General features: G+C 38.3%; 1 protein-coding gene and 1 long non-coding RNA gene across 7 annotated transcripts in view; one reads left to right on the top strand and one right to left on the bottom strand.

Moving 5' to 3' along the window:
- The window catches only part of ALCAM (activated leukocyte cell adhesion molecule), a 133,937-nt gene that overhangs the window by 101,030 nt on the left and 6,946 nt on the right, over window positions 1–25,961 (top strand). For 3 of the 5 annotated variants that reach the window (XM_065061443.1, XM_065061469.1, XM_065061458.1), the window contains exons 4-15: window positions 3,608–3,672; window positions 4,083–4,170; window positions 5,018–5,200; window positions 10,091–10,218; window positions 11,924–12,053; window positions 17,916–18,028; window positions 18,856–18,991; window positions 19,067–19,200; window positions 20,601–20,733; window positions 21,485–21,523; window positions 21,824–21,941; window positions 23,799–23,924. In XM_065061443.1, the coding sequence (XP_064917515.1) occupies window positions 3,608–3,672; window positions 4,083–4,170; window positions 5,018–5,200; window positions 10,091–10,218; window positions 11,924–12,053; window positions 17,916–18,028; window positions 18,856–18,991; window positions 19,067–19,200; window positions 20,601–20,733; window positions 21,485–21,523; window positions 21,824–21,941; window positions 23,799–23,924 (1,393 nt within the window). Of the gene's footprint in view, window positions 1–3,607; window positions 3,673–4,082; window positions 4,171–5,017; window positions 5,201–10,090; window positions 10,219–11,923; window positions 12,054–17,915; window positions 18,029–18,855; window positions 18,992–19,066; window positions 19,205–20,600; window positions 20,734–21,484; window positions 21,524–21,823; window positions 21,942–23,798; window positions 23,925–25,961 lie in introns of all 5 variants that reach the window. The other 2 variants (XM_065061450.1, XM_065061463.1) reach the window with 2 other exon arrangements.
- LOC110364730 (uncharacterized) lies at window positions 9,017–25,917 on the bottom strand. 2 transcript variants are annotated; one of them, XR_002423689.2, is made up of 7 exons: window positions 25,700–25,917; window positions 23,849–23,916; window positions 19,367–19,444; window positions 18,848–18,931; window positions 16,375–16,484; window positions 14,015–14,138; window positions 9,017–9,190 (listed from the first exon to the last, which is right to left on the bottom strand). It is a non-coding gene; the product is annotated as an uncharacterized LOC110364730 (long non-coding RNA). The 2 variants fall into 2 exon arrangements; XR_010472292.1 differs by lacking the exon at window positions 25,700–25,917 and adding an exon at window positions 25,224–25,382.

The raw sequence follows: 25,961 nt of genomic DNA, 5'->3' as shown, positions 1-25,961 counted from the left end.
GTTTAAACCAGCTCGGAGCAGCTGGGATGCAACCATGTGAACTGTGAGTGAGCGAGTGAGAAGCTGGAAAAGAGGTTGCTAGCCTCAAATCCTTATTTTGTCCCCTGCTGAACTATCAGGAGGAAGACCAGTCTGCAGTTCTGTTTTAGAGCACAGAGAAGTTGATTAGCATTTGATATCACTACAGACCAATCGCAAGGCTGATCAGCAGTGCAAACCCAAGTGCTCAGAGGCGCAGCCTTGCTCTGAGCTTGCACAAGAGTATGGACAAACCTGGCCTCTTCCTAGTGCTGATGCAGAGCAGACATGTAATCCCTTGGGCCCTGGCTCAGCTTCTGGAGGTGTCTCTTCCTCCTTTTTAGGGGCACAGGTCTGCTGAGGTTAGTGTTTATAACCTCAAGTTTGTATCCCCATGACTGCAGTGGATATCTTCCTCAGCTTCATGGGTTTATATGGCTTTTTTGGGGTTTTGTTGTTCTTCAGAGGTGTATTTACACAGTCAAAATAAGCCTCTGTTGTGGGAACACGTTCCTTGCAAGTATGGGCAGTTTCAAGCAGATCACGCTTGGAAAACATTAATTCATATTTTGGAAGGGCACCCTTACTCTTCGCCCAGGGAGAAGGTGTCAAGGAGTTGGTGGTGTCTAGGCAGAAGTTTGTCTGTGGCATAAATGAGCTTGAAGCTGGATTAGGAGTCGCCAGTGATTCCTTTCCCTCATTTTGCTTTCGGTTTGGCTGCAGGAACAATGGGATTAATGACAACAGGGATGAGTGTGCTCGGAACATGCAGTAAACACAGTGCTTCAAAGGAAATGACAAAGAATTATCCTGTTTACTCACTGCATAGCAGTAAATATGTAGATGAGACAGTGGTATATGGTGAAACAAAATGCTAAGTGCTTGAATTACTGCGTACTGTACTAAATATTAACACAATGCTAACTCAGCCATGGAGCACAGCTTGTATGTTTTATTGTATGCATTAATACTAATAGAGAAAGCTTCTGTTTACTAAGGAAGACAAGAATAGAGGATGCCACACATGCAATATGGCCAACTTAGGACTGCAAGAAAAAATTACCTTTGCAGTTTTTCATTTTGAGTTCACAACTTTATTTAAGGTTCTCTTAACATTTCCTTGTGTTTAACTTCCTTGAGTCTGTTTTTTGAGGTTTCATTTTTTGTTATTGCTTGCTTGCTTGGTTCTAATCAGGAAAGAGTTAAGAGTAGCCTGCTTCATGTATTTAACCAGTGGAGTTTCTAACTCCTTGAATCACAGATACGGAGCTAGGCTGCAGCAGTGCAAACCCTCATAAACCAAGAGCCTTGTGTACCTGACACTCATCTGTACCCCAGAAGTTGTGACTGAAGATGAGTTTCACTGGAGCTTGTCATGTCCTGAGCTGTGCTACCTAATTAACTCAGAACTAATGAGCTGAAATGGCTCATTGCACAGGTACAGCGTGCTAGTCCCACTCGCTGGACTACTTAAACAAGCTCTACCAGCTTTCCAGATGGATCCTGTCAGTTATTTTTGTTTCTGGAGCTAAATGGCCGGTTTCCAAAGTGGAGCAGCCCAGCAGACATGAGCTGCTGTCCTGCTACGCTGATGCTTGACTTTTGCAGGCAGAGAGCTCTTTTTCCCCCTATTATAGGGCCTATAGAGAGTTGCAGAGCACTCTGGCAAGCTCTTAAGCCAAGAGATAAGCAGTGTGCTGAAGTTGCAAACCCACCAAAGTGGGCTCTGCTGCTGCCAAGTTTAAATTTTCTTCTCGCTTCAGATGCTGAGCTAGTAAATGCTAAATAAGTCTTTTATAGCGAATTACCTTGGTGCATATGCTGCGGCTGTGGAAATCTGGCAGCACGCATCTGCTTTGGGAGGCTGCTCCGAGAGAGGAGGTGGTGGCCTCTCAGTGGGAGCACCGACTCCATCACCAGAGTGCTCATGCAGGAGGTTCCTCCCCTTCCCTCGGCAGCAGTGTTATGAGGGGTGTCCAAAGCACAGAGCAGGTCTTCTCAAAGCAGTCCTGGGGGAGATGAGAGATGAAAGGAAGCAATGCCAAGGTGGGGGAAGGTGGTCTGGTTTGATCAGGTGGTGACTGTGACAGGCAGCCTGTTTATGGGACCTGAAAATCTGAACCAGAAGGCCTGTTAATGGTCTTGCAGAACCTCATTTACTTGAATTGACATTAAAAAGCATTGTTCTTGGCAGATTCTTACAGAAAATAGGTGAACCTTTTTCCTTTAAAACTAACAAAAGAGAAATAAACATGCACTTATCTTTGAATAAAATAATCTTTATTAGCCCTTTGAAGAAATTGTGATGGGTTTTGTATATGGTTTTGACTTTGGTTTTGGTTTCTGCCAAAGGCAAAGTTGTTTGAAAGTGTCAAATGAATAGCTTCTGTTATTGCCTTTCACTTTTGGGCTCTTCTTATTGCATCCTGGTGTAGTCTTCCAAGTGAAGAGTATCTGTGCATTTGTGTGCACGCAAGCACAGGCGCGCACACTTGTGCACATGTACACAGAGCAGGATGGACTAGTCTGGAAACATGTGTCTTGGTGACAGCAGGAGCAACATCATCAGTGTGCAGAGATTTTGGCAAGATGGTGTCAAGTTCACTTTGGGCTGTAATTGCTGACACACATACATTATTTCATAGGGAGCTTGATTTCAGAAAAAGGTTGTGTGAGCTGGCATGGTTAAGGATGTTTCAGTCTGGAAAATTATATACCATGTATGCTTATTTAAGCAAGCGGTATAGCTAGGGTGTAGAGACTTTCTTTGACTATATAAACATTGATTTATTTTTTCCCCTCACTCTTCCCCTCTTATTTTAAAATTATGGGCAAAACTGTCTCTTTTGGAGATAAAAATTTGCATTCTGGGCTTCAGGCCAAACTATTTTAACAGACAAGTTATATAGTCTCTAGAAAGTAGTTTTTTATGATGGAAACACTGATAGATTCTCCACTTTGGCAGGCTAAGAGGTCCATCTACCATAATAAAAGTAAATAAGAGGACATACTGGCACTGAAGAAAAAGTTACTTTTTTTTTAAGAGAGTCATAACTATCTCAGAATCAGTTGAAGTAATTATACTTATCTGTATCATCTGAATTTCTTAAATGTAATAGTTCCAGTTAGGAAAAATAAACATTGGAAGAATGATTAGGTTGAATTTGTTCCTTTATAATGTGACAGCTCAGCTACAGTTATATCCACAGTAAAGCCGCTTTTCTGTTGCTATAGTTTCTGCACCACTGGTGCCTTCTCCAGTGTGTGTATCATATAAATCAGACAGATCAGATCAGGTTCTCTCCTCCCAGGTGCTGAACTAGTCTGCCTGGCTAAAATATGTATTGTCAGAATGCATGGAATCCATTATGGAAGGTATGACAGATTTTAAGATGACGATTTTTCCTTTTCAATCCGTTTGTTAGAAGTATCTCACTTTTTCTTCTTTTAATGGCAAAGTGTGAGTAAGAAGACTATACCAAGCTAGATTGTTCTATTTAATCTCAAAGTCCATGTGTCTTTTAGTAACTTGTTTTTCAAACAGCTGTTTGTGCTCCCCACTAGTACTCTTATCCTATTTATGTTTTAGAACAACCCTCTCAACCAGAAATCTTACATCAAGCAGACTTCCTGGAAACAGAGAAGCTACAAATGGTAAGAGCAGTGTTCTCCCTCAAAGTTATGTGCCTGATGGTTGCCTGAAGTCCCTTTGAAGTTGAGATGGCAAGAGGTGATGGGGTGAGGCTGAGAGCGGAGGGTGCGTGTGTGCACCCCTGCCTGTGAGAGATCACGGTCTGTAACCAGGCTGAGTGCAGAGCAGTTCCCTTCCCACTACTCTGTTAGCCCTGCCTGATTCCGCAAACATCCTGATCTTAGACCCACCACCAAACCCTCTTCCAAATTTAACCTAAGCCTTACTGGTGGGATTTGTCCTATTTAAAAATAAAAATGTTCAGGCTAAACATTTGAACTTTCTAGAAATTTTTACTCAAAGCAGCATAAGCAAAAATAGAATTACAGTAAAACATAGTGGAGAAATTGACTAATTCCTATGTGCTTTGCAGCTTGGGGAATGTGTTGCAAGAGATAGTTATCCCGAAGGCAATGTTACGTGGTACAAAAACGGCAGAGTTTTGCAGCCGGTGGAAGAAGGTATGTTTCAGTAATGGCCAACGTCCCTGAATCCAGAGAGCGGTGGGTGCATTGAGAACTGTGTGTGTACGAGTTGCCCTAATTTAGTCTAATGTATTACGCCTTTGAGGAGAATTACTCATATGGAAAGATAAAACTGGAGGGAAACTTCTAGGACTTTCAGAGCACCCAGCATATACCATATGATTTCTCTCAGTTCCGGCTTTAAAACCACATCATGGGGAGGAGGGTTGCCTTTGTTAATGCTATTGCAAAGCTATTCTTGAGCCTATGTAGCTAGTAGAAACCTGTATCTCATTTCCAACTTGTTATAAGGTATTAACTGTCTCAATTTCACACCTGTCTAATATTATGGCTTGGACAACATAGATCATTATCTGCTTATACAGGTATTTATTTACCAGGATATTTAGGAAGAACGTTTTTTTCCCCCTGCTGCAGCTTTTATTTTGACAGGCTGATAAGACTACAATATTTTACCTTCGATGAAATAGAGAAGGGTTACAAAACTAAATTATAAATATGATTCTAAAAATTGGTTTTGCCAGCACTTTTGGCCTTTATCTATCTCACAAATTAAGCTGAGATTTGTAATAAAAAAATGCACCAGTTTTCAATTAGTTTTTTGTTTCAATTTTATTTAAAATGTACAGTATGTTAGAAGGATGTTGTTGATAAAATGTTCCTGGTATATGTCTGTGGCAATACTAGAGGAAAACTGTTTATAAAGTCTCTCGTGTAATTTGTTGTGTTGCAGCCTGATAATAAATACAGAACAGGCAACAAAATGTAGGAAAAAAGTTGCAAATTCTATCTGTGTGACACTGAAACGGTATTTCCTTTTCAGCTGTGGTCATAAATTTGCAAAAGATTGTAGACAGATCAACTGGACTCTTCACCATGACATCATCTCTTCAGTACATGCCAACAAAGAAAGATGCGAATGCCAAGTTTTCTTGCACAGTGACATATTATGGGCCATCTGGCCAGAAAACAATACATTCTGAACCGATTGTCTTCGATGTTCATTGTAAGTTATTACAAAACATCTATTGCTGTATGAGGTCTACCTAGGGGGAAAAAGCAAGATCAGAGATAGTTTACGAAATTAAAAGAGATATTGCTGCTCAGCTGTCGAGATGGTTTCTTCAAAGGTGGTTTGCAGCAAGTGGTCCAGGTACATTGTCTGTGTAATTTTTACTTATCTTCAGATTTATCTGAGATTTATTGCTTTCCAACAGTGGAATACTGAGTATTAAGATTCCATTGACAAGAGGAAAGTGGTAACCACAAAATGTTACAGTGAAACAGGCTTTTCAGAACTTTGACAGAAGTTAGAGTGGTTGATTAGTGACTCTCTGTGCCCCCTGAAATATGCAATAAATACACAATACAGTTTTTAGTATACTCAAATGTTTTTCATTTTTGCAGAATCAGCACCAAACAGCTAGTGCTGGCAGACTACCTTCCACAAAATATAATAGCTTCTCTACAACTGTAAGATGCTGATTTTTACATTTAAAATGTAGCATTTGCATATTTTATATATTGATAGTACAGAATTTGTATAAATAATTATTTACAGCTTGCCCAAGTCCTAAAGCAACTCCCCTACTGTGTTACTGACCGATGTGGAAATCATAATTCTCCTTTGAGTAAAGAAAACAGACGGCTGTCAAGGAAAGGTCAGAGATGGTGGTAGCAGTTAGAGAAGGCGGAAGGGGCATTTCAAAATCTTGTAAAATGACACTTCTGAAGGACTGTAGAAGGCAGCAGGTCACAGCAGAATGAGGAACAGGAGATATGGGTGATGCTCAGTCAGGTGTTATCTTTCTGTACACTTCAGGTGGTATCTCAGCTTATAAAAGCCTCTGTTTGGGGAGCGATGGGCTCTAATTACGCAGTCCAGACGTCTAATAGGGCCATAGTATACACTGTGTAACAACTCTGTTATCCATTTGAATACAAAGGGAATTAGCAATGCAGACTGGATTTCTGCAGGCAGCAGGTGTACTCCATTGCCTTGAAAACTAAGTGGCAGGGTATGTTCTACCTACATGATTAGTTACTTCTCCTTCACATGTAAGGTTTGTTGAGCAGCAGAATAGGAGATCCGTTTTGACCTTGGTCAAATCAAATCAAACCCCGGAGCAGCTGCTGCTTTGTTTCACCTGGAAAAAACAGTGAATTAAGGTCACCTTTTCACCAGCCATTTCTCCACAATGACAACTGGCAGAACTAATGGAGAAGAAAACCTCTGGGGTAGTAACATTATCCTTTGAAATAACATAGCATTCAAGCCTGAAGACACCAATCCCATTGCTTTAAAGCTAGAGATTTTTTTTAGGATTGTTTTTGTTTTAAAGTCGGGTACCAAATTTCACCCTTTTGTTTTGGTTTGGGTTTTTTCTGCCATCTGTGGAGCCCCATGCCCATGAAAAACTCCTGATGTGAATGGCAGATGTTCACAGTAATGTCACAGAAGGGTAATCACCAGAAAACACTTGTTGCTGCTATTTGCCAAGAGGTGCTCTGCTATCTCCATTTCCCCACCACTTCCATGCATTAGGCTAGTTCACCCGTTGAGGATGAGGCTCTTGCACATTTCTGTGATGCATGTACTATGTGCATTTGCGATTAAGAACTCCTCAACGTGAGGGGAAAAACAAGGCTGCAGAGCACTGCAGAATAGTCACTGCACCAGATATTACGTGCATTCTGTATTAAAGATTAATGTTTGCTAGACTAGCTCTTTTAATCCTGGTCTCGGAACACACAATTTCATTAAGATAGTTCTTTCTCCAGAGATGGGCAGTATCTTTGTACTGTTAATTAGCTGACAGTGGGAGGCAGGCCCATCTTTCAGTACTGAAAAGGCCTCAAGTTTATCAACTGTGTTTGGCTTTAAAGTATAGGGTTACCCAGTTCCTCTGAGTATTTCCATTTGCTGCAACTTCTATTCCATACTCTGCTTAAACACATCTCCAAAGCAGTTTTTGAAACTCTTTATTAATAGATGTCCAGAGCTTCAACAGATGGATTTCTTGACTGATATTAGTTGAAGATGACATTTGATTTGGTTTAGTTTTTAATTTGCTTCAGTGATGCTAATTAGTTTATTTCTCTGTATATGTGATTTTTTTAATGAGTAAAATGTAATGCAGATTACAAAACAAAAACAAAAGAAAAAAGGCAAATTCCAACTCTTAAGAAATGGAAGATTTTCTTTCAGACTTTTTTTCAGATTGACTGTCAAAACTATATGTTTTGCATCTCTGAAGCAAATAGAAAAAAAAAATCATAAGGACAATGTGCTGTTCATACTGGTATCTAGTGAGATTCCTTGCAACTTGCCCATTTATCATAAAGAAATGAGGAGAGTATGCTTAGAATTCTGCCTGCAATGGATTTTTTTTTAAAGACCTGTTCAGTCAGGATTTAAGAAATGCTTTACTGGTTTGGTTTTGGTTTTTGGCTCTGGGTTAGTGCAGTCTCTAGTACTCAAGCGTTTAATAGCCAGTTGATATGCTGGAAGCAGCCAGCCACTGTAACCTAGCATAAGAAGAGTAGTGAATTAGCACCTGCCAAGCTGGGTGCTAGTTGGAAATGGATAACTTGGCTCAGCTTGCGGTAGTTACCAGTGCTTGACCATGGGCTCTGTTTTGCAGCTGTAGCAAGCAAGCTTCTAAAAGTAACATGAGGAATACAAGAGAACTCCTGGAGCTGGATTGTTAGATGGTATCTCAGATATCTTAATTATTTAGCCTCCAGTTGTATTGGGCTCTGCTCAGCGTTAATCAATCTAAAAAGATAATGTTTTTCAGGCAAACTTTCCAATCATGCCCTGTTGTTAAGCATCTGTCTTGTTATGAATAAACTCATTTATGCAACAGGTTAGACTCAAAGACACTTTATATTCGTGCTGCTTCCAACATTGTAATTTTTCTTGATATTATGCAGAATTATATCAGTTGTGGCCATAACAGGTGTGGGATAGCAGCATCCGTTTACTGAATAATTGCCCTTTGGTGCTGGCTCCCAGAAATTTGCTCTTGCAGAAAGCAGATACAAAGTCTCAGGTTTACAAAAGTACAAGGTAAGATGGGCCAAACCAGGGATGTGTGCCGCTGGGAGGCAAGATATACCTGCACCAGGCTGCTCCTGTTTAGTGAAAGCAGGGAGCACATTACTCATGCTAAGCAGCGCTCTGCATTGCATTGAACACTGTGTCTCGCTGTCATCTGGTTTTGTCTTCCCCAAAAGGGTGACCTGTTCAGCTTATAGAACAATTTAATTAGTCTTTTGCTATTTACTTCTGTAGATTCATTTTTCTTTTCCAGTTTAGAGAATTAAATTAAAAATTTGCTCCTGGTTGATTGCAGTAGATAGAAGAGTAAGATATTCTTACAAGAAAGACTGGTGGTTTGCAAGAATGCAATTCTTGTTTAACTGTGTCCATTTTTAATTCATTTCTGTTGATCTCTGTGGGAAAACCTGTTCCAAATAAAAGTGCTGAAGTCTTTCTCATTACAATTCGTCTCTTTTCAGTCTTGAGACAAAGCCTAAGCAATTCCAGTTTATATCTAGACACCTTTTTTCACACTTGCTCACATACACTTGACAGAAGGAAGGGTGAGTTTCTACAGCAGGCTAGCTTACCAGGCAGGCCCCTGAAACTAGCTTTTTGGCCCAGCAGCCGCCAAGAGTTTAGGTGATTCCTGGATGGCTACTTCACAGTGCTTGTTGTATTCCACACTGGAGGAAAGGCTGGACTTCCCTTTCCTTTGCAGGCAGAGCTGTGCTTCAGCGTTGAAGGTACTGAGATGGAAGGAGGGAGGAGGTGGCTCGTTGAAGGCCCGGTACCACTCTTCATGTGGGGAGGAGTGAGATGCTGTGCCAGGGCTCTCAGTCATCCAGAGGCCACAGGAGAAAGCAGCTCCTGTTATTGAGAAACCTCGTAGCAGAAGACGGACGTGATGAATGCCTCAAGGGTTGGAAGGGCTGTAGAGTGCACACTTCGCTAAACACACAAAATCAACTGTCAGGCAAGGGTTTCTATGCTGTGTAGATTTTTTTTTTGTGAGTCTAATAAGGTGCACTGTACTGTGTCTTAATGCAAGACTGGCATCTTTGGTGGAATCTTTTTTTTTTGTGGAATTTAATTTATTCATTGAAATTAAAACACTGAGCATTATCTGTGATATTATTTGCTTTAATTTTGTTCATTTTACTTCGGTTTTGAAAAATTCTATTTAGGCTTCTACTTAGAAAGAACCAGCATCTATTAAGGTATACTCTGTCTTTGCCTTAAAAAAATTACCAAAGTAAAATGTAAGTTATAGTTCAACTTCACTGAACATGACAGAAGTACGTTACATTTATAGTTATGTTGACTATGTTAAGGGTCCTATTATGTTCACCAAATTCATCTTCATGAAAGCCCGTAGTGATCAGCATATAGAATAGGCTGAACACAGTTGCTTGGTTCATATTTCTTTCTTTTTAATGCAAGAAGGCTATTATCTACTACTAATGTAAGGCGTTGAGAGCTTCAGTTGTTTTTCTGATTGCTGCAGTCCTCCAAACAGTGAGCTTCACAGAGGACAAGTTAATCCCTCATAATGAAATCATACCATGAAACTGTTCAGGGTTTTTTCTTTTAAGCACATGACATGGTTGTAATCGTTGCTGACTCAGTTGCAGGTATTCTGACAAAGAAAAATGAATTTTGTATCATATGGCTTCTTTGCTCTTTCTTCACTTGCAAAAATACATCATTTCTTTTATAAAAAAATCTACACATGCAAATACCTTCACCTGCTTGATGATAAAATCGCATACTCTTCAGCAATGAGTATCATATGCATAGCGTAACTGTGTATTTTGCAGAAGCTCTTATATGTGTACATTATTTTCACAGATCCAACAGAGAAGGTGACTATTAAAGTGCTGTCACAAAGTAGTACCATTAAAGAAGGCGATAACATCACTCTGAAGTGCTCAGGAAATGGCAACCCTCCTCCACAGGAGTTCCTGTTTTACATTCCAGTAAGTCCTGCCTTGCTGTCACTGCGTAGTGAAATATTCTGTATCATCCCTTCCTACTGACACTGCTGTGTGTCAGTGTATACGTGATTTTATAGCAAATGAAGGAATTTAATGCAACTAAAACTGAAGATAGACATCAGCCATTACGTCAGACTCTCTGAGAACACCTCAGCTGAGTTGGCAAAATATTTTGAAAGAACCTCTCCTTTGGGTGCAGTGGGGAGTAGATTTTTGAGGTTTGGACCTACTAAAAATTGTTAGGCTTCATTTCCCAACATCAGATACTTTGATAAGAAGCAGTTTTGACAACAGGGGTTAGGCAATTTGAATAAAATCACCTCATCTGTTGTCATAAGAGCCAAAGATCCAGCAGTGAAAATACAGGAAATTCAGCCTTTTTTGGATTTTCCCCAGTGAATCTTTTTGCAATGTCTTTTAATTTTTTTACTTTTTTTTTGGTTGCATAACAATAAGATCCAGTGCAACAGCACAGGAGACAGCTTAGGACAAATCTGTCAAATGTGTAAGATGCAAATTGAGAAAAATAAAGGCATTGGTTCCGTTAAGCTTCATAGTATTGGTGAAATCCACAGACAGATGTGGCTTTACATTCCAAAATTCCTGGTCCTATTTGCCATATCTTGCTTCTCTCTCCTGTTTTCTATCTTTTTTTTTTTGTTCCTACTTGCAGTAGTGAGCAGAGTTGATCTTGCCAAGAGAGAGGCCAAAAGCAGTGGCATTCTTTCAGGTATTTCAAAAACTGCGTATTGCCCTTTGAACATATTCCGCATCTACTTTGCACTCCTGGCATGTTTGAATTGCTGAAGAGCAGCGAGGGAAACAAGATGCTGAAGTCCTCTTATCTCAGAACAGATATTTAGATTCAGTGAGTCAACTTAGGAACTCACTATATGCCAGGGAAAAAATATCTGGTATCCGTCCATGCTCTATGATCACAGTGGGTGAGCTAAACACCCACCTTTGTCTTATCTTCAGTCCCCTTGCTACCTGAGACCAGCCCTTTCTCTCAAGGAGAGCTGGAATTGGTGATTTCTTTGCAAGACTCAAGGGTATCATAAACTTCTTTCTGGATTCAGAGACATGAATTGGGGTTTCATTCTATACTTGTTTCTAAGTCAGTCAGTTGTAGTCAGGTGGGAACTGGACAGCCAGAAAGCAACACTTGCTAATTCAAAACACCAGTTTCTGTAGGTCATGTACATCAGTGAATACACTATATGGAAAGAGCAAGGTTTGTTTTTGCTGTTTAAAAATATATAGTGCAGCACACTTCATTTTATGTTTTTTCCTAAACTGAATATATCATTTCAGATACAGATTTAGAAACATATTTTTTTTTACTCTTGTGATTTCTCTAACAGTCTTATCTGCAGCCTGTTTCAGTCTTTTGCTTTCTTCCTGTTTTCCTTCTGCTAAACTTTCAGATTTTGTATTTTAATGTCCTGTTAAAATAAGTTAGTCATTCAGTTAAATAGTAAGCTTTTAATTGTAGGTGTTTTCTAAAAATATGTCGTTACACAGGAAATAAACCTTAAAATTACGAGTAGGCAACTACACTTCAATGATACTGTGTCTATACATATTTTGGAGTATTTTAGGATCCTTATAATAATAAAAAAACTCAACAAAAATGAAAGTTTTTAGGAGACTCGTTTGCAAGAAATATTTTGTTTTCCATCCACAGGGAGAAGCAGAAGGTATAAGAAGCTCAGATACTTATGTTATGACAGATGTGAGACGAAATGCAACAGGAGAATACAAGTGCTCTCTGTTGGACAAAACCATGATGGACTCCACCACCATCACTGTGCACTGTAAGTGATTGCATTTTGCATTCCTAGTTAGGCAAGAAACCTACCTGGTACTGTCTGAGATGGCCTTTCTGCTTGACTTAGGTAGATCAGTCCAGTTAACCTACAGAAGAACTGAATGATGTGATTGATATAAAGCATGTCATGTCTTTGGGTTTATTTTGTTTGCCTTTTCTGTGTGTTTGGGTTGGTTGGTTTGTTTGTTCATTTTGTTGTTTGCTTGGTTTTTTTGGTTTGTTTTTTTTTTTACTTTTTTGAATGTATTTCTGTTTGAAAACCTTAACTTTCTCAACTCCATGGTTTAGATACAGATTCACTTTATATAACCTTTGTATAGTATATGGTATTACTGTACTATCACATACAGTGAAAATTCTGGTGTTTTATGTTTCACTCATGTGAACATATGTGTGGAAAATTATTCTGCTTCCGCTGTGTCTTAGAATATACTCAAAACACACAAGCTGGCTCACAGTCATATTGCTGAAGGTCATCATTCGTAATCAAATTCACATAGTCTAACATGTTTTCATCTTGCCTCAATGAGGTTAACATGTAAGGAGTCTAGAGAAGAGTCTTAGGAATTTGTTATGTTCATATAGGACAAGTTGCTTTTTTCACTTTTCCCAGAATAGTGAAAGCTACAGAGCTCAGTAAAGTTCCTGTAGCTAGATACTAGAGTATTTACACTTTATCAGCACCACTTTCAAAGCAGCCATTGAACTAGCTGAACCATTGGAAGCAATGATTGCTTTTCAAGGGTTGATTTTCATCTCTTTATGTGAGAAAACAAGAGCAGGAACTCTTTCAAACTTTGTTCTACTGTCACAGGCTGTGACATGAGATCCAGGCCAATGCTACCACGTTTCTTGTAAAAACATTGATGGTCTGAAGTCCTCCCAGTAGTATAAATACCTTTAATAGTTTACAGGTTCAGAGGGACATGAGGGGTAATGAAGTTTAAAGGCTTCCACAGTAGTTATACTCTACAGAAAAAGAAATGTCAGGTTTGTATACTTGTTTTTGATTTTTTTTCTTAAAAGATGTACAATGCATTCAGAATATATCTGTACCTGAATAATTACACTATTACATTTAATGGATAGTTTGCATTTAGTATGTCATCTGCTGTTTTCCTACCCACACCTTCTCTTTGCCAGGAGTCAGGGTATGTAAGGTCTGAAGGGAGCTCTGTACTGCTGCCGCTAGCTGCCCGGTATCAAAGGCAGCTTGCTGGGAGTTTGCTGTGATATAACTGACCCTTTTATTTTACTCTAAGGGGATTGCATGTCTACTTGTACTTCCATAAATATTTGCTCTAAAGAACGACTTCCTTAGCTCCAAGTTATTTATAACAAGCCAGTTTTCCTTTCTCTACTATTTTGTCTGCATGTCAGAAGAGCTTTACTACATGAGAGAAGCATGTATTTTTTTGACAGAAGTCTTTCCAGTGTTGGCAGCTAGTGCAGCTATTCAGAACTCATAGGTACAATCTAGTATCCTACTGCTTCTCTTCGCTTAGAGTTCATTTTGTTTTGTTTTCTTAAGCACCTCTATCTGCAATAAAATCTTTGCTTAAATGAGGTACAGTGGCCTGGAGTAGTTCTGTAATTCCTGAATGCCCAGACCATGACCTATCTTTAAGCTACTTCCATGTCTTGACTTACGCTTGTCTAAAGTGTTTCAGCAGCGTGTTTGGTTGTGAGAATTCCTCTGAAAAAGTCATAAAACTTGTGGATGCTTTATAATATTTGCTTTCATCTTTCGCTTGCTTACTTTATATTAATTTTCCAATATAGCTCAGTAATTTTTAGTGCTTTATCCTTCTTCTAATGTACTTAGATATTTTTCATGTTAGATCATCAGATTTTTTGGGGCCTCCATGATGTTTTTTGTCCTTCAAATACTACTTGTTAACATCTATCAAATCCTATTTTTTCTCCGTCTTTTGCTATACTGCTTACCTTTTCATATATGGATGAATATTCTTGTCTATGCCATTGTGCTGAAAAAGCTTTCATTCTGAATCAAGGCTTTTCATTTCCTCATGTCTCATCTTGGCACTTCAGATATTTTTTTTTATTTTCACTTTAAAAAGAAAAAGCAATACAATATTTTTAATTTAAATATGTGAAACGATTTATAGTATTTTGTTACATTTCAACTGTAGTGCTTTTTCCCAAACAGATTTTATTGAGCAGTATAATTACACTGGTTCCTTTCAGTGTCTAGGTAGGGAAGGCTTCATGCTAGTATGAAAATGCATTAGGATATTATAGCCCTTAAGTATTTCTGTAGCAGAAAAATACCAAGCTCTTTTTTTCCAAGAGGAATGTAAATTATGAGATTCATAGAAAGCTGAAAATTAGCATTAAAGCACCTGAGTTACCCATAATGTTTAGGGAAATATGTTATTCATAAAACAAATTGCGGGGGGAATAAAGAGTTTCTTCCTTACCCACAGAATATAAGGGACAAACCAGAAAACCTGGGCTCTTGCCCCTCAGAGCAGGTACAGAATCTGTGCAGCAAGGTCCTGGTTTAAAGTCCAGCAGAACTGAGTGCTTGTAGTTGGCATGATTTGTCCCTCAACAGAGGGACCAACAGAACAGGATTAATGTTGTGTGCTTGGTTTTTTACACTAGGTTGTTAATTTTCTGCCACCTCCATTCCTTGAGTGATTTTGCCCAGTATCAGATGAGCAAACCTGGTAGAGGCCAGGAAGGAGAAGACAGGGGCAAAATCTGTTCACAACCACTTAAACTGCTGTAGAAGTACAACCCATGCAAGGCAAGGAAAGTACCTGGCAGGAAAGGACAAGTGTATCTTGCCTCAGCTATAATGAAGCTGGTGACTGTTCCAACTCACAGTCCATTTTCTTTATCTCTTGCTGTAATTATTTCTGCACATATAACCCCATACAGAGTAGGTCTCTGGAACTTCCTCTTTGTGATGCTTTCTGTTCTGCTAAAATGTGTCTTCTGGGGAAAAAGGTTTGCAAACCTTCCAGTAAATTAAAGGTTTTAGTTTTTCTCCATAGGTATTTTTATAGTCTTGTGCTACAGACACACCGAAAATAAAGAGGAAATCACATCTTGAATGTTCCATGAAAAAAAAAAAAAAATCTATTTTCAATATATTAGAAGTTTCTGGTTGCAGGATAGTATGGGGTGTTTCAAAAAGATGGACCAAATTTGAAATCACCATGCTTTGAAGATGGGTCCATCTTTTTGAAACACCTTGTATTTTTGAGGAGTTCAGACTACAGGCAAGTGCTGTGCATAGTTTTCCCAGTTGCAGCACAGTATTCTACTACAGGCCCCCTACCTGTCCTATGTATATAATAGAGTTTTAAAACTGAAATGTTTGCTCCAGTCTTCCCCACATTAATTCCATACCTCTCTCCCATGATGTGGTAATACATGCAGAATGCACTCTTTGCCTCTTCCCTGTGCTATTTGGTATGCAAAGACAGCACTGAAATCAATGTAAGACTTCAAGTGAGACCACACTAAGAACTAGCATGTATTGAAAATGGTGTCTGATGAGAAATTTGTTTATGATGAACATTTCAAAGATAAACGGGAAATGTATGGAAAACTCTTGCAACAAAGTTTTTCTTTCAATGTCAGGGAAAAATTAATTTTGACAGTCTTCTGTATGCAGGAAATATTTTCTCCTCATACTTCTATACCAAGAAGATTATTTACTAATGAAGCATATAAGTTGAAAGGTAAAAGTATCTACATCACATTTCTTTATAGACCCTACAGATAAGCTGGCAGAATATTACTCCAAATCAAAATAGAGTTCCTAGAGGGGATCCTATGTGAAACATTAGCTTAATTCTGTACTTGCCTCATAAATCACCTTACAAATACTGCTCTGTGCTATGCAGTTTATCTCATGCACTGTAAATTTTCCTGAATTTCTACAGCAACCAAGACTACTGTGTGAGAGGGGGTTACTCCCAGTTATAGCACAAAAAGGGTAGGCACAGAGGGTACACAGGCATGCTACCCCAGAGGAAGACTGGCTTAAGGATTGATCTGGGCTCCATGTCAGCCTTGCTTAAGATGAAAGCCAAAAATCTAATATGTGAGAGGAATTCGTCCTGTATGGTCTTTGGTGATCTCTTGGGTTTGAGGTGCTACCTTGCTTCAAAGAACAAAAGGTTTAAATAGATGTTGAAGGAAAGTCAGCTTGAGGAAAAACATAAAATCTTAACTGTTTCTTCAACCACCCGTCTGCCTTTGTAGTATGCGCTCAAGAGCACGAAGAAACACATCCCATGCACCACCTGAATCTATATACAAATGCTTACTGGCTGAGTCTTGTCTTTTTTTTTCTTTCTTGTGGAAGCAATGGTAAGATCTGCAGTACCTTGTCAGTTGGGTTGCATTTACTTGTTTGGGGAGGTAGGGGGAGAAATCCCTGTAGAAATACAGAAACAAAACATTATACCATTTCTCTCTTTGGTAAGATCTTTGCTTTACTTGTCCACAGATGAAAGTATCATTCCTGTGACCTCTTGGACTAGGCATTAGACTCGTGACACAGATGATAATGCAGACTAATAGTACAGGATGAAGCTTAGTTGTTTCCTGAAGTTCTGCCTTTAATTACAATGGTGTTCCCAGGGCAACCACTGAATGAAGCCAGTAGCTCAGTTTGCTGTTTTGTTAAGGAAAACTCACTATTTTCCCTTTCCCCTACCAACTGTGATTTTGCCCTAAGATTTTTGTATACTCTGCTTAAAAGCCAAAAGGATGTTTCGCAGTCCTTTTCAAGCAAGTACTGTATTTGTAATAAAAATCATACAGGCTTGCCATTTGAGTCTGTGTGTGCATCTGTGATCATCATTCAAGCAGGCAACTTGGCTCACAAGCAAGGGACTGTGAGAGGGGAAGCAAAATAGAGGTTTAGCTTGGCAAACTCTGCTTCAGTGTACGATTTTGTTTTTTCTTTTTGTTTTTTTGTTTGTTTTGGTTTGGGTTGGGTTTTTTTGACAAAGAAATCGCTAGCCTGCCAAATCCATATACTAGGAAAAATCTAGAGCAGTGTTTCCTGACCTTCCTGTTACTGGCTCTCACCTTGCCTTGCGTCAAACACAGCTATCAGTGACTCTGCAACTTCCCTGGAGCCAAAACAGGTCAGGCAAAACTTGGACTCTGAGTTACACAAAAGTGGCTTTTTAAGTTACAAATGAAAACAAACAAATGAAAGGCCCTCATGCTCAGCACCCCAACCCTGTAATTCAGACCCCTCGCCGCTTCAGTCAGTATCATGTCTCACACACCCTGTATTGACTATCCTCATCCTGTCCAGATGCTGAGTCTAAAAATCGACTTGTTTTATGAGAGTTGAGAAAGTTACCACTCGTCCTCCTATCCTTTTCTCCACACTTACAGTTTAGGTTAATCTGTCCCACCTGCGCAAGTCCTGCCCTGATGGTATTTCTGCTTGGCCCTTAGCAAGCTGCCCTCGCAGCAGTCTGTGCTTCCCCTTTCAAGATGTACATGCTGCTGTCTGAAGTACCCCTTCAGCTTCTTGTACCTCCTCTGTCATTCTTTCAGCAGTACAAGGTGAAAAAAGTGTATCCATTTGTCTAGTGATTAGTGACTTTTTGCTTTTTTTTTTTTCCTTTTAGCCTGTAATTACAGTAAAAATGTGAATGTTCTGCAGTGCCTATTTTAGAATAATTCTCTCTTCTCCCTTACTTGTAAAATTGATTTAGATTTTATTGAATAACTGAAATCTTTAATTTAAGGAGTGCAATTAGTCACATTTTCTTTCCTGGGTAAGCCTTTGAAACGGGCCAGGCATTCTGAGATTAACATTTGATAAATGTTCTTTTCACCCCAGATTTGGATTTGCAGCTTACTCCAAGTGGAGAAGTCACAAAACAGATTGGAGAGGAACTGCGTGTGTCATGCACGATTTCTTCTAGTAGAAATGCAACTGTGTTTTGGATAAAGGTCAGCAATTCATCTCAGTGTTCGCCTCTTCATATTACTGCTGCTACTTCTGTGTTTTGAAAGGAAGCAGTAATTCATTGGGCTTTTAAAGAGTATTGTTAAAATAAGTCTTACAAATATTGCTAAAATGAAAGCTCCTCAGGCTGATGAGTGAAAATCAGTTACTGTAATTGATCCAGTTTTCAAGTGGAGAGAAGTAATGCCTACTGTGATGCCAATATAACCTTTTTAAAATGTCCTATACAAGGCTTGAGAATCAGGTCTCTCTAAGAAGGAAAGCCCATTTGGAGGAATTTTGATTCATAAATTATTTTCTCAGAAGCAAGGCATGTTGAGAAGATGGATGTTAGCAACCGGTGTTCAGTGGCTGGTAGAAAAGGTAGCCACCATAGAAGGTGGGGATAAATTAAACTTATACTGCTGGAAACTAAAAATAATGATACCTGATGGTTATTTGGTAGCATATATTGATCTCATCAGCCTGAGCTGTCTCTGTCTCAAACAGCTTGTACCACTAGTGGTTTTTGCCAGCCCACTAGAAAAGCTCAGAACAAACAATTCATCTCATCTATGCCCTTGATTTGAAAGCAATTTTTTTGAAGAGGGGGGAAGGTGGCTTATATAAACCTCCAGTAGTTTCCACTTTTCCTGCTGTTAAGTTGCTGTTGGTTATTTCAATATAGTTATAAATGGGGGAAAGCTTTCAGAGTGAGGCTCTAATCTACCAAAGCATGTGAAAAATTCTGTTGATAGTAGTCACATTTGTAATTTAGAAGTTAACATACTCTGAGTTAGAATTAACAGGGATTGACTCCTTACCTTATCAGGACAATATGAGAATGCAAACAAGTCCATCATTTTCAAGTCTTCAGTATCAAGATGCTGGAAACTACATCTGTGAAACTACTCTCCAGGAGGTTGAAGGGTTAAAGAAAAGAAAGACACTTAAACTTATTGTTGAAGGTAAGGAAGCAGGTAACTGTGATTATTAATTGTCTTTTTCAAACAAAATTGTTAACTGTAATATTGTTCTTGTAGGAAAACCTCAAATCAAAATGACAAAGAAAACCAACACAAATAAAATGTCTAAAACAATTGTCTGCCATGTGGAAGGTTTTCCCAAACCAGCAGTGCAATGGACAGTTACTGGTAGTGGAAGCATCATAAATAAAGCAAGTATCCTTCTTATGACTTTATTCACCAAAAGATAGTGCATAAGAGGTGTGATTTAAAATTGGGGAACATTTCCCAGATAGTGAGATTAAATAAAAAAAAGAGAAAATGTCTGTTTCATTTATCTAAGAGGTTAAGTGGCAGCTGTAGTTACATGGTACTTACATGGATGATTTCTGACGATAAAGATCCTTTGAACAGAGCAGGTGAAGGCACAGAAGATCCACTGGCTACAAGCCAAAGCTGGAAGGAAAAAGAAAAGCTTAAAATTGACATATGCATTTTTAAGTGAAGGTACTTAGTCGTTTTATCTGGGTAATGTGGTGATTTTGCCATTGCATAAAGAATTTACAAATAATGATGGAACTATAGAACTTACATTTGAAAGCAAATGGGTACTTGATGTAGGCATTAACTGGGTGAAATGTAATGAGATGTGGCAAGTACAAGTTAGAAAATACAGTCAGTATAGTTCCTTATGGGATTTGCAGTTTTTATCCTAATTTTTATAGTCATTTTTATACGGTTATAAAACTTTTTATATGGATAGCAGGAAAAATACCTGAAAAATAAGCAAAATGATGTATTTTCATATTGAATACCGAATGATGTGCAAAGCATTGCTGCATTTTGCCTCAGTAGGCAAAATAAATGAAGCAGCTATACAAGCAGTTAGAGACTGGAAGTACAATGCACGGCGCTCCTGTAGATTTAATTATTCCATTAGGTTTTGCTTTAATCCTACAGGTATTATGTATGGCTGTCAAAATTTGTCCGTTTATTTGATGTTAATAGGGCAGGAATTGTCTTGAAGCTATATAAATGATTGAAAATAATGATGTGCAGCAAATTTAAGGAATAACTTCACATCCTTATTACAGTACAGATACTGCACGTACTACTAGATACATGTAACTTGGCAAAATAATGCTTAGTGTGGAAACAACTTGGTATTCTGGAAAGCAGAAAACTTTACAGTGATTATATTTCCTTATAAAGACATAAGTGAAAAACAGCAAGCTGGAAATAAATGAGAACTTAGAAGTTTGGGGTTGTGATTTTCTTTAAAAATTTTGGCATTCAGAATATTTTTAAATAGTCAAAAGAAGCAAAAGCAAATGCAGAATGTGGTTAACTTTCTCAAAAATGCCTCTTTATCAGTGGTCTTACAATGCACACTATACAAATGTAGCTCTAACTGGATATCTTGGCCAAAGGGTTTTCTTGCAGATATTCACATTAACAAAATAATGCATTATTTCTATTGTTATTGTTCAGAAAACTGAAATATTACAGTTGAAAGTTATTCACCTCTGAACATTTTCAATGTGTAATACAGGTAATGAATGTGTTCCTTGCATTTTTCAAGAACACTAATCTTCATTTTTTGCCTTTTCAGACAGAGGAGACCAAATATGTTAATGGCAAATTTTCCAGTAAAATTGTAATTGCTCCTGAGGAAAATGTGACTTTAACTTGCATTGCAGAAAATGAGCTAGAAAGGACTGTGACCTCCCTGAACGTCTCTGCTAGTGAGTGTCTTGTAGAGACCATTTCCTGAACGTTGTAGTTTTCACATAAAGTGCCCACACTTCACACTCATATGAAAAGTGGGTCTGCACAGTAATATTGATACTGAGATATTTGACCTTTTTGTCTTAAGTCAAGCAGTTGTAAATCCACTCTGGATCAGTAGTACATAAAATGTAGTGATAGCCTTCTGGATGAAGTCACTTAGTCTCCATGACTTTCTTAGCTAGCTATCTTATGTGTGCCGTATATTATTTAGAAAAGTAAATAATATTACAAAATGATACTGCAAAGTAATAGTACAAAAATAGTGTGAAATAATACATTATTTTTGTAGACAAAAGTCCTAATTGGTTACTAAATTAACATCATCTTTTGGGCTGCAAATTCCAGTCATTATTATTATTGGTATGACTTGATTCAGAGCAGTGATCAGCCATACTGGGCTTTGATTGAATGCCAGTTTTCAATGATCAAAGGTGGTGAGAAGCTACAGTTTGTGGAAGGGTAATACAGAAATATTCAGTCTGAAATATTTCTGACATTAATATTACAGGTTTTGAATACGATTCTTCAATTGGATATATTATAGTTACAAAGGAAAGACTTCTGCTTAAAGGTTAATTACCTTGTTTGGCAAACACTGCATTAAGTTTCATTGTTTCTGTCATTGCTGCAAATATGCAATTAAAGGTGATGTCCAGGTATAACACATTTTGGTTTTAATTTGATTTTAACATATTTTTGTTACAGTAAGTATTCCTGAATATGATGAGCCAGAGGATAGAAGTGGTATGTATGGTTTTCTGTCTCCATAACCCCTTGTGCTGATTGTCTCAGCTCAAAACCTATGTAGTGTTAATGAACAATTTCCACAGTCCCTCGAAGTTGGACTTGATTTGAAATAATTGGTGCCATGATTAATTAAGAATGTGACTTTCTTGAAGCTTTAAATGTGTTTTTAAGAACAATGCCTACTTTTTTTTTTACTTTCTAACCCCTTTTTTTGTTTCTAATGGAAATTCTTTAGAAATGGTGTAATGCTTTACTTTTATCATAGGTGACCTCATTAACTTTTCTTCTTTGCTTCAGATGACAGTAGTGAAAAGGTTAATGACCAGGCAAAGCTAATAGTGGGGATTGTAGTCGGTCTTCTGCTGGCTGCTCTGGTTGCAGGTGTTGTCTACTGGCTCTATGTGAAGAAGTCAAAGTAAGAATTTATGGAAAACTTGATACTGAATTGAAAAAATTCATAAATGGAAAAGCATGCTTACCTGTTTTCCTTCCTGCAGCATTCCAGTAGTCTGAGTGGGGAAAAGTTGTTACAGTAGGTGAATTTAGTAGAGAAAGAAAACTTGGTACCTCTGATGGGCTTGTCCCAATACTTAACAGGACTCATCCCCTGGAGGTTGGGCTTTGAGACTTTTCCTAGATCATCACCTGTAATGAGGTTCTGTTTCCTGACAGCCGAGTCTGTGCTGATTCTTGCATTTAAATATAGTACCTGCCACTTAATTGTGGGATGTTACCTCAGTGTGGCTTTACTGGTACTAGTAACTGTCTTTATTTAGAAGTTGGGTAGTTCATTTGCTTTAAAAATTGAATAAATTGCAGAATCAGTCTAAACCATCTCAGTGAGAAGACAGATATTCATTTGTTCATATATGCTTTGAGATATCTGAAGTAAAATTGGTAAAGACCTTGTGTTACTGAAAAACTAGAAGCTATCATCCAAATCAATACGTATTAGCCATCCTAGGCATAGAACAGCATTTGGCAGTGAGTCCTGCTTGCTTTCAAATTTCTTTATTACCACACAGGCTCACTTTAGAAAATAAACTGGATGATGTCAGAATGTAACCGTGTTTCTACATCCTTTTAAAGTTGACCATGACTATATGCCATTTGGCCTTATCCCCGTACATTTGCCTCCAGGGAGAACTGAGGACAGGCTTGGTCTCAGAAAGGTTCCTTACAGCTGCTGCTTAACAAGAAAGATTAAAGCAGTTATGCATAACATGTACAAATCAGTGCAGGTATAGAAGCAGTCTTAAAGTTCAGTTGTTCTTTCTCTGACCTTTCATTAAAATTAGGTCAAATCAGGTCTAAAATATACCAGCAGGATTTTACTATGAACAAATGTGTTTTCATTGATGTGAAAGTACAAGAAGGAATTCTCCATCTGCTTGCAAATATTTTTTTGGATAATACATAAGGTTTTTACTCCAGCCATAACTGAGCAGATTTGGGGAGTTTTTCAAATAAAGACTTGCTATAAATTACCCAAGCACAGAACCATGTTCAGATATTATACAGGAAAAAAAATAAGATTGCAAAGTTTATGCTTCTTTTGGTAGAAATTAAAAATTACTGCTAATATTGAGCTCCTCCTCCCACACTTGGCTACCAGTGTAATAATGCCGAGAATAATTTTATTTTCTCTTTCCTTTTGAATGTGAGAGTGTGGAATCACGAAGCTGTGATTCACTGGTTTGGGTGTTTTGGAAGAGGTGATTTGGGTATACGGAGGGCAGGGAAGGTGACTTTTTCTGTACCATTGTATAGTGTGGGGAGAGCTAACGAATCTTGGAATATAACATATCCTTTGTGGAGCTGAGTTTGACTTTTTCAGCTTCAAAGGTAGGATACAGTGTATTCTAAATGAACAACGACTTGTTTTTCTCATGCTCAACTTCTCATCTACAAGCTTAGGGTGAAAATTAGAGCTCGAATTAATTAGCCAGGTTCACTGGGAACAAAATAAAAATCCCTTTATAGTTAGATAATAGTCTTTATATTTGAGAAATGGTTTCTGGCCTCTGAAACCCTTAATTGATGCATCATCACTGACAATCACGTCTTCTCAGCATATATTTAAGTGGACCTGTTGTTACCCTCCCAGCTTTTTGCACACCATACGTGCAAGAGGAAGCAGAGTGTCAGTACCCATTCTGATAAAGTTTTCAGCACCAATTACAGCCAAGAAATCAAAGTAGACCTTGCAAAAAGCTCCTTACACTTTTAGACACAACCTGTGTCTGATGACAGTCCCTCCATCTCCACACAGGCCAACAGTTAGTAGTGATTCTTTGAATCCACCCTTGAACAGTAACTCACCTAATCTCTATCCACAAAGTGATGCCAAAGGAAAGTCTGAGAAGGCAGCAGCACAGAACTTTCCAAGTCTGCCGAGGCAAGAAAAACATTACTTTTTTTCATTATTGGTGTTGTGGTTTGTATAATCTTCTATTGTCTTGTCATCACACTAAGTAGAACTTATACTTGTAACCTTGAAATACATTCACAATAAATCACTTATGTAGTTATTCATTTCCTCAGCCCCACTTGATGCAAAAGCTGATTATTGCCACATATTCTTTTCACTATGAATATTATCCCATAAATGGGGGACTCATCTGTATTCCACATCCTGCAACCAGCCCATTTGAGTAAAGAGTTGAGGACACCTACCCCAGCATGCTCTGTTTCTCCTTCATCTGAGCAGAAGGCCAAAAACTTTTCTACAGCTTTCTCCTTTTTCCAAAAAGGATATTATAAACTAATTTGTGCCAAGCAGAGTATAACTTATCACTTCAGTATCTTCCTAATATTTTTGTGTCAAACCTCACTCAAGTTATTCTAGGACACCCATTTTCAGTAAATCCTTTATATATTTAATTTTCACCTTGCCAGAAACAGGCAAGAACACAGCATAAATTATAGGTTTAGAATGAAAATAATGCACCCAGCACCCTGTATCCCTGCACTTTTTGCAAGTGGATTGGACCTTTGCCCCATTTTTGCTCCTTGGGTCTGGAGGTGCACAAATTGCAAGTCACATGAGGTTAGATCAAGGTTAAAAATGTGGTGAGGGAAAATTCAGCTGGGCATATTGAGGCACAGTAGCTGTCTTAAGATTGTTCATACTCTGAGCACACCAAACTCTTGAAATTCATAGGTCAGAGTAATCAAGAATGTTACTAGTATCTCTAACACTGAACACTTGAAGCATAGTAATTCTGCTTTTCTGATGTTTTGTAGGAAACTAGCATATGAATACAAATGTGGCAGGCCAAACACATAGGAAACTTGCTATATGTTTCCAAGAAGACTCAGCATTTGTAGTTTTTCATGCAATTCCCTTGCAGAGAAAAGACAGTTTCAAATATCGCTGAAAGTGCCAGTTTTTGTCGGAAAACTTCTATAAAAGTGGCACAAATTAAAAAAAGCTCACTCATCTATTGATAAATGGAATATTTTTCTAATATCTCTACCTTTTTTTTCCTACTGATGGGCATTTTAAAATAATTGGAGGAAGTGGAAGGCAAGATAACGGTGAATAGAAAGAGGCTGCAGATAATCCAGATTTGGATGCGTAAGACCTTTAGTTCCTTGAAGATCTTTTGCAACAGTGTAGTTGAATGTCTAAGATGACTTTCAAAAGTAATGCAACCTTTAATGAAATTCATGGCTCTATTGGGTATTCTCTTACCCATCATTATCACAAGCTTGGGGAGCAAGGACAAAGAGCACTGCAGAACTTCTTCCTTAAATAGTATTGGGGACTGAGGCCTACACTTGTGAGAATAAAAGAAATCAGGAATTAAAAACCAACAACAGTTTCTGGGTCATCTATATACAGTCTACATTTACTGTACAGTAGGCAAAAAAAGTGGAGATGGAAAATGGTCTTTATATTAAAAACAATGCTATGAACAGCATCTAAACAAATTCCATTAAAATAATGGCACCTCAGCGCTCACACACACTCTAAAGAGAACTAAAAAACTCACTTGCATACGAGGTACAGAGAGATTTTGATTAGGATTCCCTGAGGATAATTATTTTCCTGAAGAGCAAGCATAGATAAACATAAAATATGAGCCATAATTTTAGCAAGAGCTTGGAATGATCCATGTTTTACAAATGAATTTAAAAGAAACAGTTGAGAGACATAAGTAAACTCACCTTTGCAAAACAACTTCTCATTCTTCAGAACAATATACCCAGAGCATGCTGAAGTATGGGCTCTGTGGAGCTGTAGGTCATGTTGAAGTGTGCGAGATGGCCTGAGCAAAGTGGGCTGTCCTGCCCTTTTTGGCAAATCCTCAGGAATATTTCATCCATTCAGACCGAGTTGCCCAGCTGCTCAGGTATCAAATTGCTCTTGAGTTGCAAAGGGAGCAAACTGGCAGGAGTTAATGCACCAAAAAAAAAGTACGAAACAACA

The sequence above is a fragment of the Columba livia genome, chromosome 1 (genome assembly GCF_036013475.1).
Source record: "Columba livia isolate bColLiv1 breed racing homer chromosome 1, bColLiv1.pat.W.v2, whole genome shotgun sequence".
Classification (NCBI taxonomy): domain Eukaryota; kingdom Metazoa; phylum Chordata; class Aves; order Columbiformes; family Columbidae; genus Columba; species Columba livia.
This window is presented reverse-complemented; position numbering and strand designations above follow the sequence as displayed.